The sequence below is a fragment of the Sylvia atricapilla genome, chromosome 14 (assembly GCF_009819655.1).
Source record: "Sylvia atricapilla isolate bSylAtr1 chromosome 14, bSylAtr1.pri, whole genome shotgun sequence".
NCBI lineage: Eukaryota > Metazoa > Chordata > Aves > Passeriformes > Sylviidae > Sylvia > Sylvia atricapilla.
In genome coordinates, this window is record NC_089153.1 from 8,979,164 (window position 1) to 8,992,697 (window position 13,534).

At 48.0% G+C, this 13,534-nt stretch overlaps 1 protein-coding gene across 5 annotated transcripts in view; it reads left to right on the forward strand.

Moving 5' to 3' along the window:
* Positions 1-13,534, forward strand: part of TCF7 (transcription factor 7) — a 74,624-nt gene that overhangs the window by 38,930 nt on the left and 22,160 nt on the right. For all 5 annotated transcript variants that reach the window (XM_066329021.1, XM_066329017.1, XM_066329018.1 and 2 more), the window contains exon 4: positions 13,309-13,441. In XM_066329021.1, the coding sequence (XP_066185118.1) occupies positions 13,309-13,441 (133 nt within the window). The remainder of the gene's footprint in view (positions 1-13,308; positions 13,442-13,534) is intronic.

The window sequence follows — 13,534 nt, forward strand, 5'->3', positions numbered from 1 at the left end:
AAGGTGAGTGCATCAACCAGGACTTTGTCGTGCACTTAAACTTCTCTCAGCAAAACTATGGGGAAGTTTGGTGCACCCTATGAAGAGCTGTGGATTTTCTGAGAAAGGCAAATAATGTGGCTTAAAACTCCTGGCCCCGTGCAGTCCTGGACCAGATAAGCTCCCCACTAAGAACTTCATCATTAGAATGATACTAAGCCCTCAAAGGTTTGTGATTATTGCTTCTTGTATTCCCATGAACCCCAAACTCAAAGCAAAACCAAGTTGAAAGAGAAAAGTTCCATCAATTATTTTTCTCATCAAAACCATGTGAAATTTTGACTTTCTTATTTTTTCAGTTTGAAGCCTTTGATCAGTCCTGCCTTGTGAATGTGTGATTAGCCAAGGTTAAAATGAAATCCAAGACTGGGAACGTTTTGTGTTGCCACTGGTTTCGAAGTGACAATTTTTCACATCTGACCTAACCAGGTTATCCCTGGGCCATTGCTGACAGTCACTTTCATAAAGCCATAGCCAAAAACTGATGGGAGTTCTTGGTAAAAATATGCTGAGGAGCCAGCCCAGTCATAGCAGGATTCATTTATTATTTTTATTTTAGCATAAAAAATAAAGTTTGCTGCATTTATTAATAGGCCACATCATAATCTCCCATTATGGCACCTCCTGGCAGTGTATTTGGCTGTATTTGGAAAATGAGACTTTCATCCAGGCCCTGAAGTTTGGAAACCAGCTCTCTCCAAGCTGCTTTCCATACTGAGACACAAAGATGAAAATAATCTCATGACCATCCACTTCTGTAGTAAAATCTTGTGCAATTAAATCTATGAATCTCAATACCTGAAAAACAGGACTTGATGACACATGACAAGAGCTGAGTTAAAATATGTATGACTTAGTACTGGCACGGTGGGTAATCTTTATCATCACGAGTGTGGAGAATATAAAATCGAGGCATGGAGTGGAGATGCACAGCACCAGAGTTAGCTCATGTATTCTCACCCCTTACCTGAACTTCGGTTCTGAAAATGAGCCCCAGAAGTATTTCTGAAGAGATGGTATGTTTTTTTTAAATGGGAAAAGATCTGTAAAGATGCTTTTTATGGAGTCAGGGGTTGCTGTGGTGCTTAGTGCATCCATCTCTCTTTGTTTACTGATTACCTAGTTTGTTGTGAGGAATTAGGAGATTGAGGCAGCAAAGCTGCGTGTTCCCCTTCAATCTGAGTCCAGCTCACAGGATCAGACTTCTCCATCCTAAATTTCATCCAGGAGCCTCTGTCTTATGCTGCTGAGGCTGCCAGGATTAGCTGTCAAGCATTTGAACTGCTCCTTGTTTTACATCTCATAGGAGGTAACATTTAAGGAACTTCTAGAAGTCAAGTGGCAGGACAAGATTAATTAGGATTCCTTTCTAATCCTAATTACAATGATATTTGCTTCCCACGATAGGAGTTGTTCATTATCATATGTATAAGTTTGTTTCGTTAGCCTGTCTGCTTCCCTCCCCCCACCCCCAACAAAAAAAGGTTAAATAATATTTAATACGTTTTTGCAGTCATTAAAAAAAATCAACTCTTTTTAATCTGGTAAAAACATCAGATGGGCAGAGGAGAAACCCATTCAATTCCCTATTAATTTCCCCTGCTCTCTAATTATATGCAAATCCACCAAGCCCAGGTTTTAATTCAGCTGCTCGCATTAAGAGATCAGAGGAAGATTCAAAATGGGAAAGCAGAGTTTGACGTGTCATCGGGGGCTCATACGAATTTGACTGGAAGATAAATTCCACATTTTAATTAAAATGTTTATTCCGCTCTGCACAATAATGCTTGCTTGCTTTCAGAGGAAAAAAAAGGTATTAAGCATTAAAGGAACTAATTCCTCCTATCGAGAAAATTAGGATTTCTCTCAGGCAGACACAGGGTATCATCCAGGATTAGCGGCTGTAGCATTCTTTGTAAACATGTCACCCTTGAAAGTGAACAACAAGGAAAGCTGCTATCGCCTTACTGCTGCAGGGTGTCCACAGAGCATCCCTTTGGCTCCAGAGGGGATTATCTTCCCTCCATGGCCCCCACAGAGCCGTTTATCATGGAAACTGGGAACTAAAAGTGAGTCAGATTAGGATATTGTGGGGGTGGCAGCGGGCAGCTCGCCTCTCCCCATGCCGGGATCACCAGGGGGATTTGGGGGTCCCTGTGGAGGGGGATGTCCCTCACCCAGCCCTCACCACAGCTCACCCATCGGCTCCACTGGCTGGCAGAGGCAGTGCTGGGGAGGAGTGATGATGTGTGTCCCCTCACTGGGCTGGAATTGTGCTCTGGAGGGGTCTGGGAGACACCCTGAGGAAGGCTCAGAGCAGCCATGGTTCATTTATTCCTGGCCATCCATGTTGGAAATGTGCTTGGCATTGGTATAAATTTGAAGGGATTTCACCATGAGGATGATGATATTACATATTATCATCCCTGGTTGTTTTTACTTGTCTTTTTCTAGATTGTGGCATGGGCTTGGACCCTTGACATGGTAAAACACCTTCTCTTGGTGTCATCTGACATTGTGCAAGTGTGTGGCCTTGGCCATCGGATGCCATGGGAGAAAGCTCCCTCTGGGCAAGTCAGTCACATTACTGTACCATTTTTATTTTTTGTTATTATTCCTGTTATTACTATTCTTTTTCCCAGCAACGTCAGTGAGTTGAAGATTTCAGATGGGGAGAGGAGAGGAGAGGAGAGGAGAGGAGAGGAGAGGAGAGGAGAGGAGAGGAGAGGAGAGGAGAGGAGAGGAGAGGAGAGGAGAGGAGAGGAGAGGAGAGGAGAGGAGAGGAGAGGAGAGGAGAGGAGAGGAGAGGAGAGGAGAGGAGAGGAGAGGAGAGGAGAGGAGAGGAGAGGAGAGGAGAGGAGAGGAGAGGAGAGGAGAGGAGAGGAGAGGAGAGGAGAGGAGAGGAGAGGAGAGGAGAGGAGAGGAGAGGAGAGGAAAAAGGTGAAAAGAAAATAGGGACTGTAGTGCTTGCCACAAGGGGCTGATGACTGTCCCTTCCCAAGCATATAGAAAAGGGGCAAACATCCTGTGATAGGTCTGCTGTCCAGGTCCTGGTGTGACAGGTCCCTCTGTGACCAGCTGGATGGTGTCACCCATGGTGGCCTTGCACCCTGGCACTGCTGTGATGTGGAGGGGCAGGTTTCACCCCTTTCATGTTTGGTTAATCAAAACGTCTTAAATCACACCAGTCTTTTTGAGGGGCTGTGTTTTGTAAACTCCCCCACACTCTTTCAAGTACGTGGGCTGGTTTTGTATCTGTTATAAATGGAAAGAAAAAACACAGCCAGCAGCCAGGACCCCTCTCCTCATGCCTAGGGATTCTGTAAGCAAACATTTGCCCCCAGAAAACTGCACAGCACTGGCACCTGGAGGGTTCTTGTTGCTGGCAGATGGCTCCAGAAATCTTGCAGGTCTTTCCATCTGCTGCTGCAAGCACATCCCTGGAAATGAGGGGTCTTAGAATCACAGAATAGTTTTGGCTGGAAGTGGCCTTAAAGACCATCTTGTTCCACCTCCACTGCTATGGGCGGGCACACCATCCACTAGACCAAGTTGCTGCAAGCCCCATCTAACCTGGCCTGGAGCATTTCTGGGGTATGGGCAGCCACCGTTTCTCTGGGGGAACCAATGCCAGTGCCTCACCACACTCAGAGGGTATACTACTCCCCAATATCTAGGGATGTGACAACCAGATGCCAAAGCCATCTCGGTTTAGATCCAGCATGCAGCTGAGGCTGGGGTTTGCAAACAGCTTCTCAAAGCAGGTGAAACTCCTTGAAACTAGCAGCAACAGGGATCAGGACATGGCTCTCACAGTGCAGACCCTCAGTGTTTCACCAAACCTTTGCACCTGAGGTTTGGCTGGACCTGCTGCCAGGCACATGGAGGGTGACATCCCTGCTCCTTTGGGAAATGATGTCTCAAGCCTGGCCACAGGGCAAGCCTTGCCTCTGTGACATACTTTTGTTTTGCTCTCCTCCCTTACCCTCTTGGACATTTTCCTGATTAATTCTGGGTACTGGACTGACAGCTTGCCTTAGAGAAGTGGGGTGAAGTAAAGGAGGTCAGATGCTATCAGCCTCCAGAGGTCAGATGGGAGCCTTCACACTCACAGCCTCGGCGTTACCGGTAACTCCAGGGTTCACAGGTCTTTTTTCAAATTCTCAGAACCATGGGGCGTGATGGGGACAGGGATTTTTTTTTTTCTCTGTAGCCCAGAACATTAGAGAGCCAATAACCAGGGATGGATGTTGCAGAATGAGCTGGGGGTTGATGCAGCCCCAGAATTAAATTGCCCTGTTTTCTACGAGAGACTAGCAGGGGGTTGGTGCTGCAGTGTAGCCCTGGGCTATATGGCCCCAGCATTTTGGTTCCATGAAGCCAAATGTCACCACTGCCTTTTGTAGCAGTGGCACATTGGGACTGGAAGGGGGTTGCTGAGCAGATGTTTTGAGGGTCACAGCAGGAGCATTTCCCAGGCAAGGCAAGCATTGTGTGAGGGCACTTCCTGCAGGTTTGAGGAGGCATCTGGAGTGAGGTGACTCTTCTGCTGAGTGGAACTGTAAACATTGGGTGGTGATGCTTAAATTTCATTTTCTGGAGGTTCCACCTCTCTGGTTTGTGGTGTAGCTGCCTCCACACTTGCCCTCTGTCACCCTAAGAGAGCAGCCTCTGGGGAGGGACTTTTCATCTTTATTTTTCCAAGGCTTTTTTTTTTTTTTTTTGTAATTTTCAGGAAGAACCACCTACTTCTTTCTCTTAGAAGATAAATACTTGAGAAGTGAAACAGCTCTTCCTGTGCCCGTAAATGGTGAAAAACTCTGCTTATTTCCCCTGCAGAGTTTGACTGAAAAGTAATAACCATTATTGCTTAAAACCAGAAACCAGCAGCAGCACAGAAGGTCGCTGAGAAATTTTGGAAGGTTTTTTAAGTTCTTTGCCTGTATTTCCCCCATCTCTGTAAGTGTTCAAGGCCAGGTTGGATGGGGCCCTGAGCAACATGGTCTAGTGAGTGTTACATATCTGCCCGTGGCAGGGAGTTCCAGCTGTGTTATCTTTAAGGTCCCTTCCTGCCCACACTGTTCTGTGATCCTGTGATTTGTCCCCATCAGGTCTGGATCTTGGTCACACCTCTGAGTGCTGGGACACAGAAGGGGTGAAATGCCAGGGAACTTGTTCTCTGATGTGCATCCCAATCACAGGGGAAATCAGGATCAGGGAGGGGAGCTGAGTTTGGCCACTAAGGCAAGCACATCCCCTGGAATGTGCAAAGAAGAACAGGGCTACCCAGGTGCTTCATCAGCATTTTCAAAGCAGAGCTGGGTTTTAAAGAAGCTGAAAGAAATCAGGGGGAAAGGGAGGAGTTGAGGAAATTAATACTCCGTCAACTACAAAATATAGAATGCAGGAATAAAAAAACAGAGTGAGGGCAACGTTTGGATAAAAACCTGAGCAAAGACAATATTTGCCTGTATGTATGATATGTCTCTTAAACCAATCAGCTCCTTGTTGCAATTCATATGCAGAATTAATGCAAGAATTAATAACTGCAAATAACTCCTTTCCTCTCCATCTGGCTGCTGCTCATAAGCATGTCAGGGCCAGCCAGAGGTGGGGTGCATGGGGCAGTGGGACTCTTCTGATCTTGGCAATGAGGTCTCTGCAGTAACCCTTGGTGATGCTGAGGGTAAGAATCAGATCCAGCTCCCTGTGCCACAGCCACGCTGGTTGACCTGAGCAGTGGCCAGGAAGATGCTGCTGCTGCTGCTGCTGCTGCTGCTGCAGCCAAAATTTGGCTCTGCTGGAGGGGTGCAGGGCTGGGTGAGGGCAGGGCCTGAGCATGAGTGGCTTTAACTTTCCCTGTTTCTTTTCCTCTGCGGCAGCGGGCTGGGGCGCTGGGACTGCAGCAAAAGTGAGAAAAGAGAAAAAAGTGTGCTGAGATGAGAAATGAGTCAGTGCTGCCTCTGCTCGTGGGCTGCCGAGGGCTCTGGCCCTGGCATGCAGTCAGTGCCAGAAACAGTCTGCAGTGGGCACTTGGGGTGATCTGTTGGCACAGCATCTCCTGGTGTAACACCACAGGGAAATGAGGGGCAAAGGGGTCTGCTGACACGGGCTGGGGCCCTGAGCTGAGAGGTGTTACCAGAAGCTGGAGTGTGCAGAGCTGGCTTTGAGTCATGGGCCCTGGGTGCCTGGTGCCCCAAGTGACAGCATTCCCCTGGGAGTGCTCCTGGAGGCTCTCCTGGCATCTGATACTGTGGGATGTGCCTAATAATGTCCTTAATCAATACCATAGAATCACAGGATAGTTTGGGTTGGAAGGAACCTTAGGGATCATCCCAGCCTAACCCACCTGCCATGGGCAGAGACACTTTCCACTAGACCAGGTTGCCCAGGGCTTATCCAAGCTGGACTAGTGTCCCCAGTACATCCCTAATCATTTGCTAATTTTGATTGATCAGTGGATAAAGAGCAAGGAGCACAGTGCCCCCAGTCACAGGTAGCTTCACCAGCAGCAGCGCATGCTTGGTACAGCCTGACCTTCTACCTTTCTTTCTGTGGCACAGTGACTAATTCTGCAGTGAAGAGGAATGAATTCCTCATTGAATCAGCAACAGCAGGCCTTGGTAGGTTTTGTTTTTCACAGCCGACACGTCGACTCATCTCACTCTCTCTGAGAAGTGACGTCAAGGCAAACACATATGGGGCAACTCGGGGCTGGACTGCAGCCTGCAGCTCCTGTGCTGCACCAGGCACCCACGCAGGGCACAGGAGCACGGAGACCTGCTCGGGGCTCAGCCCAGCATCTGAGCTGAGAACAGCCTTGGGGAATGCTCCCAGCAGGCAGACACACGGCACAGCCAGTGACACGGGGCTCTGGCACTGCCAAAACCCCCTCTGCCATGGTGGGGATGGCCACCAGCACGGCACAGCTGCCAGCCCCAGTTCCCTTCCCTTGGCCAGGCCCCTCGCTACACACAGGCCACTGCTGGGCTGGCCCACGGCTCTTCATGCTCTGTCTTTGGGGCTGGCAATGTGGGAAGATTTGAAAGTGATGTGAGTAATTTCACCTGACTGTGGCTTCGGCTCCCTGGCGAGGCTGGAAACCACAGCACTTGCCCTGGCCACCAACCCCTGCACCCCAGCACTGAGTGCTGTGGGAGATGGATCCTGCTCCCTCCGGGGTGCTGCCAGCCTTCCCTCACCACAGGCAGGGTCGTGGGTGCACCTGGCTGCAGGGGTCATGGACGGGTTATGGGACTTTCCTCTCCTGCAGGCTCCTGTGCATCTATGGGCAGACAGTGGCTCCCACAGTGCAGGGTTTTCCGGCAGTTTTGGCTCTCGGGATGTTGGCTGATGTTCTGGGAGCTGTGGTTTGTGCAAGGCAGGCAGCACCTTTCATCATTCATGGGGAGCACAGCACCCCTTGAAGTCACATCCCCAAAGAAAATTTAACAACGTGACATTTAACATGTTTCACTATTGGAAGGGGCAGTTAACTACTTTATTTTAGTTCTGAATTGTCTTCTACCAAGAAATGAATTAAAGTCATTCCCATCTGTAAAAGCAGTGGTGGAGCCCAGCACTGGTGGGATATTGGGATTCTCAGCAGTGTGGTGTGACCACTGCTGCTTTTAGTAGCTGTGTTCAGTTGTAGCAGGGAACAATTTTCACAGGTTACAAAACATCTTCTTATTTTTTTCATTTGTTTCTTTTCCTAAACTGATCCAAGGAGATCTTTTTCCTATAATATTTCAATATTTTCAGAGTTAAAAACTCGCGAGATTTTTACCGGCCATTTTTAGTTTGATCATTTCACTCAAATTTTGGCTTTTGGCCTTCTGAGCTACATTTTTCTAAGGTTAGCTTTAAAGTTTGACAGAAAAATCCTCCATCAAACCAGCAACGTAAAACTGCTCTTTTTTAGCATGTCATGACTAACTAGATAAACCTTTAAAAATTAATTAAAATACTTCCTAACACGAGGTGCTTTCCAGAAAAAGTTTGATTGTAATCTTGCACCATTCTCTGGTGAAAACCCCACGTTTTGATTAAAACCACCTCATTTATAGTTCTGATCAACCAGCATCATCCCAGCAGCTTGTATAACCCCACTGCTACCTGTGGCCAGAGCGTGTGTGATGGAGAATGGGAGCAAAGGCAAAGCATGCTGAGCCTGATCAGGCACCCTGGAGCCAAAAGACACTGCAGCTGCAGTGGTGAGGGTGATCCTCGTATGCAAGACCCACTGGGTTTGCATGTGCTCAGAGGAAAGAGAGTTTTCTGTCTGGCCTTGAGATCCTATCACAATCACACACCCAGACATGAGTGGGGAGATCTAATTTTGCCTTGCCAACAATTAATCTTTCTTAATAATTAATGCTACTGTCTTTTCTCTTTGCTCCTCCAATTACCTCTGATTATTAAAGTCACATCTTGGTTTCAAGGAGGGATCTTCTTCCCTCAGTAGCGTTGGGTTTTTCAGTCATTTTCTGGGAGGTTGGTGCTGAGAGGGGGATGCACTGCAGCATCAGTGCCTGGCCCAGCACACAGGGGAGGAGGGGGCAGCGCTCACATGGGAGCTGGGCACTCAGCAGAGCTGCAATTTAACAAATCTGAGGTGGGGGGAAAGCCCTCCAGGCTTGCAAACCTCATCCTGCTGCTCCATCCCCTGTGGAAATACCATTCTGCAGTTGCTGTAAATGTGTCTCTTCATTTCTGTACGAGGTTGTGGCTGCACAGCTCATTCCCTGACCTGTCCTCAGAGGGCTGTGTAGAGGTGAGGAAAAGCTGTCCTTGGAGCCCCTTCACATCCCCCCATGGCTGCTGAAGGACACAAGGTGATAAAGTTGTGCTGAGGCCATGATGTTTGGCCCCAGCAGCGTTATTTTTGGTGGGTGGGTAGTGAGCAGCTCTGTCACTGCAGCTGTGTGCTGTGTTAAAACCCAGGAGATAAAATAAGATGCTTTACCAAACCACAGCACGTCCCCTGTGATGTCCTGACCAGCAGTGTCCTCCCAGGGGACCTTCTGGGAGAACACCAAACCGCTGCCCTCGTGTCAATTCAATCCTCTTCACATCAGGTTAATTTTATGGCATAAAACATTGTCAGCTGCTAAGTCCTGGCTTTGGCTTTGAAAAGCCTCCTCAAGGCTCATGTGCTGCAGCTGCTTTGCAGGAACATAATCCAGACCTTGTGAAAAACGGGGAACTGATCCTGTTTCTCTGGCATATGGATTTCTGTAAGCCAGGTGTGGATTCATGGTGCAGCTGGGGAAGACCAGGAGCTGCAGTCATGGCCATGGGCCCAACCATTGGCAGCTGAAGTCTTTTAACCAGGATCAGCATGGATTTTTCTCTATTTCTCCATGGTTTTGTGCAGCATTTCCTTCTTCCCTTAGTTTTGGGGGATAGGTTCCTGTAACAAACTCCCTAATGGAGGAAGTGGAAAGGGGGTTAAATAGCCCCTTGCAGAATTTTTTTCTTGTCTCCTTGCTGGTCATCCTTCCCCACCAGATCTTTATGGCTTTAGTGAGTAGGAGGTTTTTTGAGTGAGGCAAGGGCAAATGTAGAAGGGTCATGGGGAAGGCAGCTCTTCTTACTGGTGCAGCATGTTGTTTTCCATCTGAACCGGTGGAAAAACTGAGTAATTGAGCTGCAAGTCTTGTACTGCCAGGTCACTACTGAACCATTGAATCTCAGAATGGTTTGGGTTGGAAGGCACCTTGAAAATCATCTCCTTCCAATCCCCTGCAATGGGCAGGGACATCTTCCACTAGCTCTAAGCCTGGTCCAACCTGGCCTTGAACTTCCATGTTCTGCTTTGGTGGGAAGGAGGGCAGCTCATGCTTTACTCTAACCACATATACTCCCTGAGGTATCCTGGAGATCAGCATCAGAACAGCTCATCTGCCTTTGGAGTGATCCGTGCCTTCTGTCACTGCTCTGAAAGCTGTTCACAGTCATCAGGAGCGAGGCTGGCTGCTGGATGGTGCTGTGCTTTGGATCAGGCATGAAGCAAATGAGAAAGAAAGATCAGCCCTGCTTTGAACAGAAGAAATGCTTGAGTTGAAGATTTCAGAACAGCTCAGCATTGAGCTTGTTCTGCTCCAGTGTCATGTTAGAATGTACACGTAGAACTGCATGTCCCTCGTTTAGGCTTTGTGGCTCTTAAATAAGCTAAACCATAGCTAATTTTAGAAATATCACTGAAAAGCTCTTCTTCATCTCTTTTCATGGCTAAGAATAGAAAGAGCTCAGACCTCCAAACATGTGTTTAACTAACCAGGAACCAGCCCAGTGCTGCTCTCAATGGGAAAACCACATAACCCATGGCCCTGTTGCAGGACAGGATTGCCTGTACCACACCAGTTTGTGCTGGAAGGGGGATTACATTCCCAGTACCCCATTGCATGCACTAAACCGCCACCTGTTAAGCATCAGGAATTAGGGTTTTCGTTCATTCTCAAATGCAAACCTGCGTGCCTCTTGGTTTTTATTTGCATGAGCAAACCTTTGTGGGAAAGGCAGATGTAAAGCAGCGTCTCCATGAGTCTGTTTTACTTTCCGCTTCATGGGTTTCCTCCTCAGAGCAGGGATGCAAAACACAGGACTTGCCCAGGGTTCCCAGTTCACTTGGAGTGGCTGGGATAGGTCCAGGACAGGTTGATCAGAGCCACTGTCTGTGTCTGTGCCTCCTTCACCAAAGCCAGACAGAGCTTCATGCTCGTTCTGCATGAGCAAAATCATTACAAAAGTGAAAGGCACCAGTGAATTGAGTCCAGGGATCCTAAATGACTTGTGAAAAGTCACACAGCAAATGTTCTGTAGACATCCCAGTGAGACTGATAAAAACTGGCTGGCATGCCCAGCCCCTATCCCCTAGAGAGCTGTCTGACCTGCGCTGTTCCCAAATTTACTCTGTTTTGGATTGCTGTTAGTCATGTGTGTGTTTCTTTTTGCGGATTTATCTGGGACAAATCCTAGCATTCCACCACCAAGATGAAGTCAGTTTGGATTTAAAGGCAACCATGGGCGAAACTGGGCATGTAGGAAACAGCACCAGACGCTCGAGGCGAGGAGGCTGCATAGATGGCAACGTGTGTGTGTGTCTGTGTCTGTCTCTGTGTGTGTCTGTGTGTCTGTGTGACTCTGTGTGTGTGTGTGTCTGTGTGTGTGCCTGTGTGTGTGTGTGTGTCTGTGTGACTCTGTGTGTGTGTGTCTGTCTGTGCCTCTGTGTGTGTGTGTGTGTCTGTGTGTGTGTGTGTATGTGTATGTGTCTGTGTGCCTCTGTGTGTGTGTGTGTCTGTGTCTGTGTGTGTGTGTCTGTGTGTATATGTGTGTGTGTGTCTGTGTGTCTGTGTGTGTGTGTCTGTGTCTGTGTCTGTGTGTGTCTGTGTGTGTGTGTGTGTCTGTGTGTGTCTGTGTGTGTCTGTGTGTGTGTGTCTGTGTGTCTGTGTGTGTGTGTGTGTCTGTGTGTGTCTGTGTGTGTCTGTGTGTGTGTGTCTGTGTGTCTGTGTGTGTGTGTGTGTCTGTGTGTGTCTGTGTGTGTCTGTGTGTGTCTGTGTGTGTGTGTGTGTGTCTGTGTGTGTCTGTGTGTGTCTGTGTGTGTGTGTCTGTGTCTGTGTGTGTCTGTGTATGTCTGTGTGTCTGTCTGTGTGCCTCTGTGTGTGTGTGTGTCTGTCTGTGTGTCTGTTTGTCTGTGTCTGTGTGTGTGTGTGTCTTTGTGTTCCTTACAGCTGTGCAGCTCTTCCAAACAGGTTCCTGTCTCTCTGCTCCAACACACAGGAGGAATTCTCGTTGTGTTCACCAAAAAGGGCTTTTTCCAAGGTGTTGGGCTCCGACAGCCGTGCTGTGTGTAACCAGGAGTAGCTACAAGAGGAGGAATATTTTTCTTTGCTTACTTTTCCTGGATTTTTTGCATTTCCAGCATTACCTCAGCTCCCTCTGGTCCTTCTCCAGCACTGGAGCTCAGTCCAACAGGGATTTCAGCCCAAGGGCTAACTGGTGACCACGTCCTGTTTTCAAAGGCATTGCCCTCAGCATTTTTTGGTGGCCTTGGCAGTGCTGGACTGCCAAGGTTGGACTTGATGATCTCTATAAAGTCTTTTCCAGGCTAAATGATTCTGTGATCCTGTGTCTGTCTTGGCATGACAGCCCTGATTAATTGTTGGAGTCCAGGACATTCCCTTGGATGACCTGGGACCCGAGGAAGGGAATTTGAGCCCTGGACAGGGGGGTGTGGAGCCAGTCCAGGGGGCTCAGAGACCTTGGCACAGAGCCCAGGAAAACACCAGGTTTGATTTTAGTCCATGGGAGAGGCTTCCGACACAGAGAGAGGAATTGCAAACCACCGGGATGTGAAAACATTAGTTTAGCACAGTAGAAGATACAAAATTCAGTAGTTTTAGTGTTCATAGAATAGAGGTAAATGGGGACAAGATGGTGGAATTTGGGTGGTACCTCATGTACTTCTCCTTTTTCCTCGTCCTCCATCTTTTGGTGATGGCACAAAGTAGTCAGAGTGGATTGGGCCAAAGTAGAAATGACACTTTTAGTGTGGGCACTAGACACTGGTACAAAATAGTAAATAACCAACACTTGTTACCTGTATAAATGTAAGGGAACTTCCCGTCGGTGGGCAGTCGTCTCGTGTCCCAGCTGCTGTCTGGACCTCAGCTGGGAGCAGAGAAAATTTTGAGATACCAAATAATAAACAACACAAGAAACTTGAAAACTAAACTCCTCTTTTGTATACCAATGCGACTCAGGGCTTTTAGAGGGCCAAGGTCTTTAAACAATCTAAATCTCGGGTGAGGAAACCCTCCCCAAGAATTAATAAAGCCCAAACGTAACTTTCACAGTGAATATGAAGGATTCACTGTGAAGGTCCAGATTTAGACCCTGTGGTAGTCCAGGACAGAGAACAAGAGCTTTGTATTGGGTAGCACACTTGGAGCATTCATCCTGGAATAAAAGATACTGGAAATGAATAGGAAAAAAGTTCTGAACTTTGAAAACTTCATGCTGGTTTGATCTGTTTTCCACTTATCCAAAAAATCATCTCCAACTGTTTTCTCTGCTTGACTTATGGATTTTTATTTTTTTTTGGTAGGATGCTGCAGTGTTTGTTTAGTAATTTGTTCAGTGTTTGTGTAGTGTTTTTAGTCATTCCCAGCCTTGCTGGCAGCAGCAGAACTGCAGAGGGCACTGGCCCTCCTTGCTGGTGGGTCCTGATGACTTCTGAGTGCTCTCCTTGGTTGTGTCTTGCAGTCCAACAAAGTCCCCGTGGTGCAGCCGTCGCACGGAGTGCACCCGCTCACCCCGCTCATCCCCTACAGCAACGACCACTTCAGCCACGGCTCCCACTCACCCCACCTGCCCGCTGACATCAACCAGAAACAAGGTAATGGTAACAGCCCTGGGACCTGTGTGCTGCCAGGGGGACAGAGCTGGAGGCCACTGGCACCTTCCTGCTCCCAAATCAATGAGTAAAATC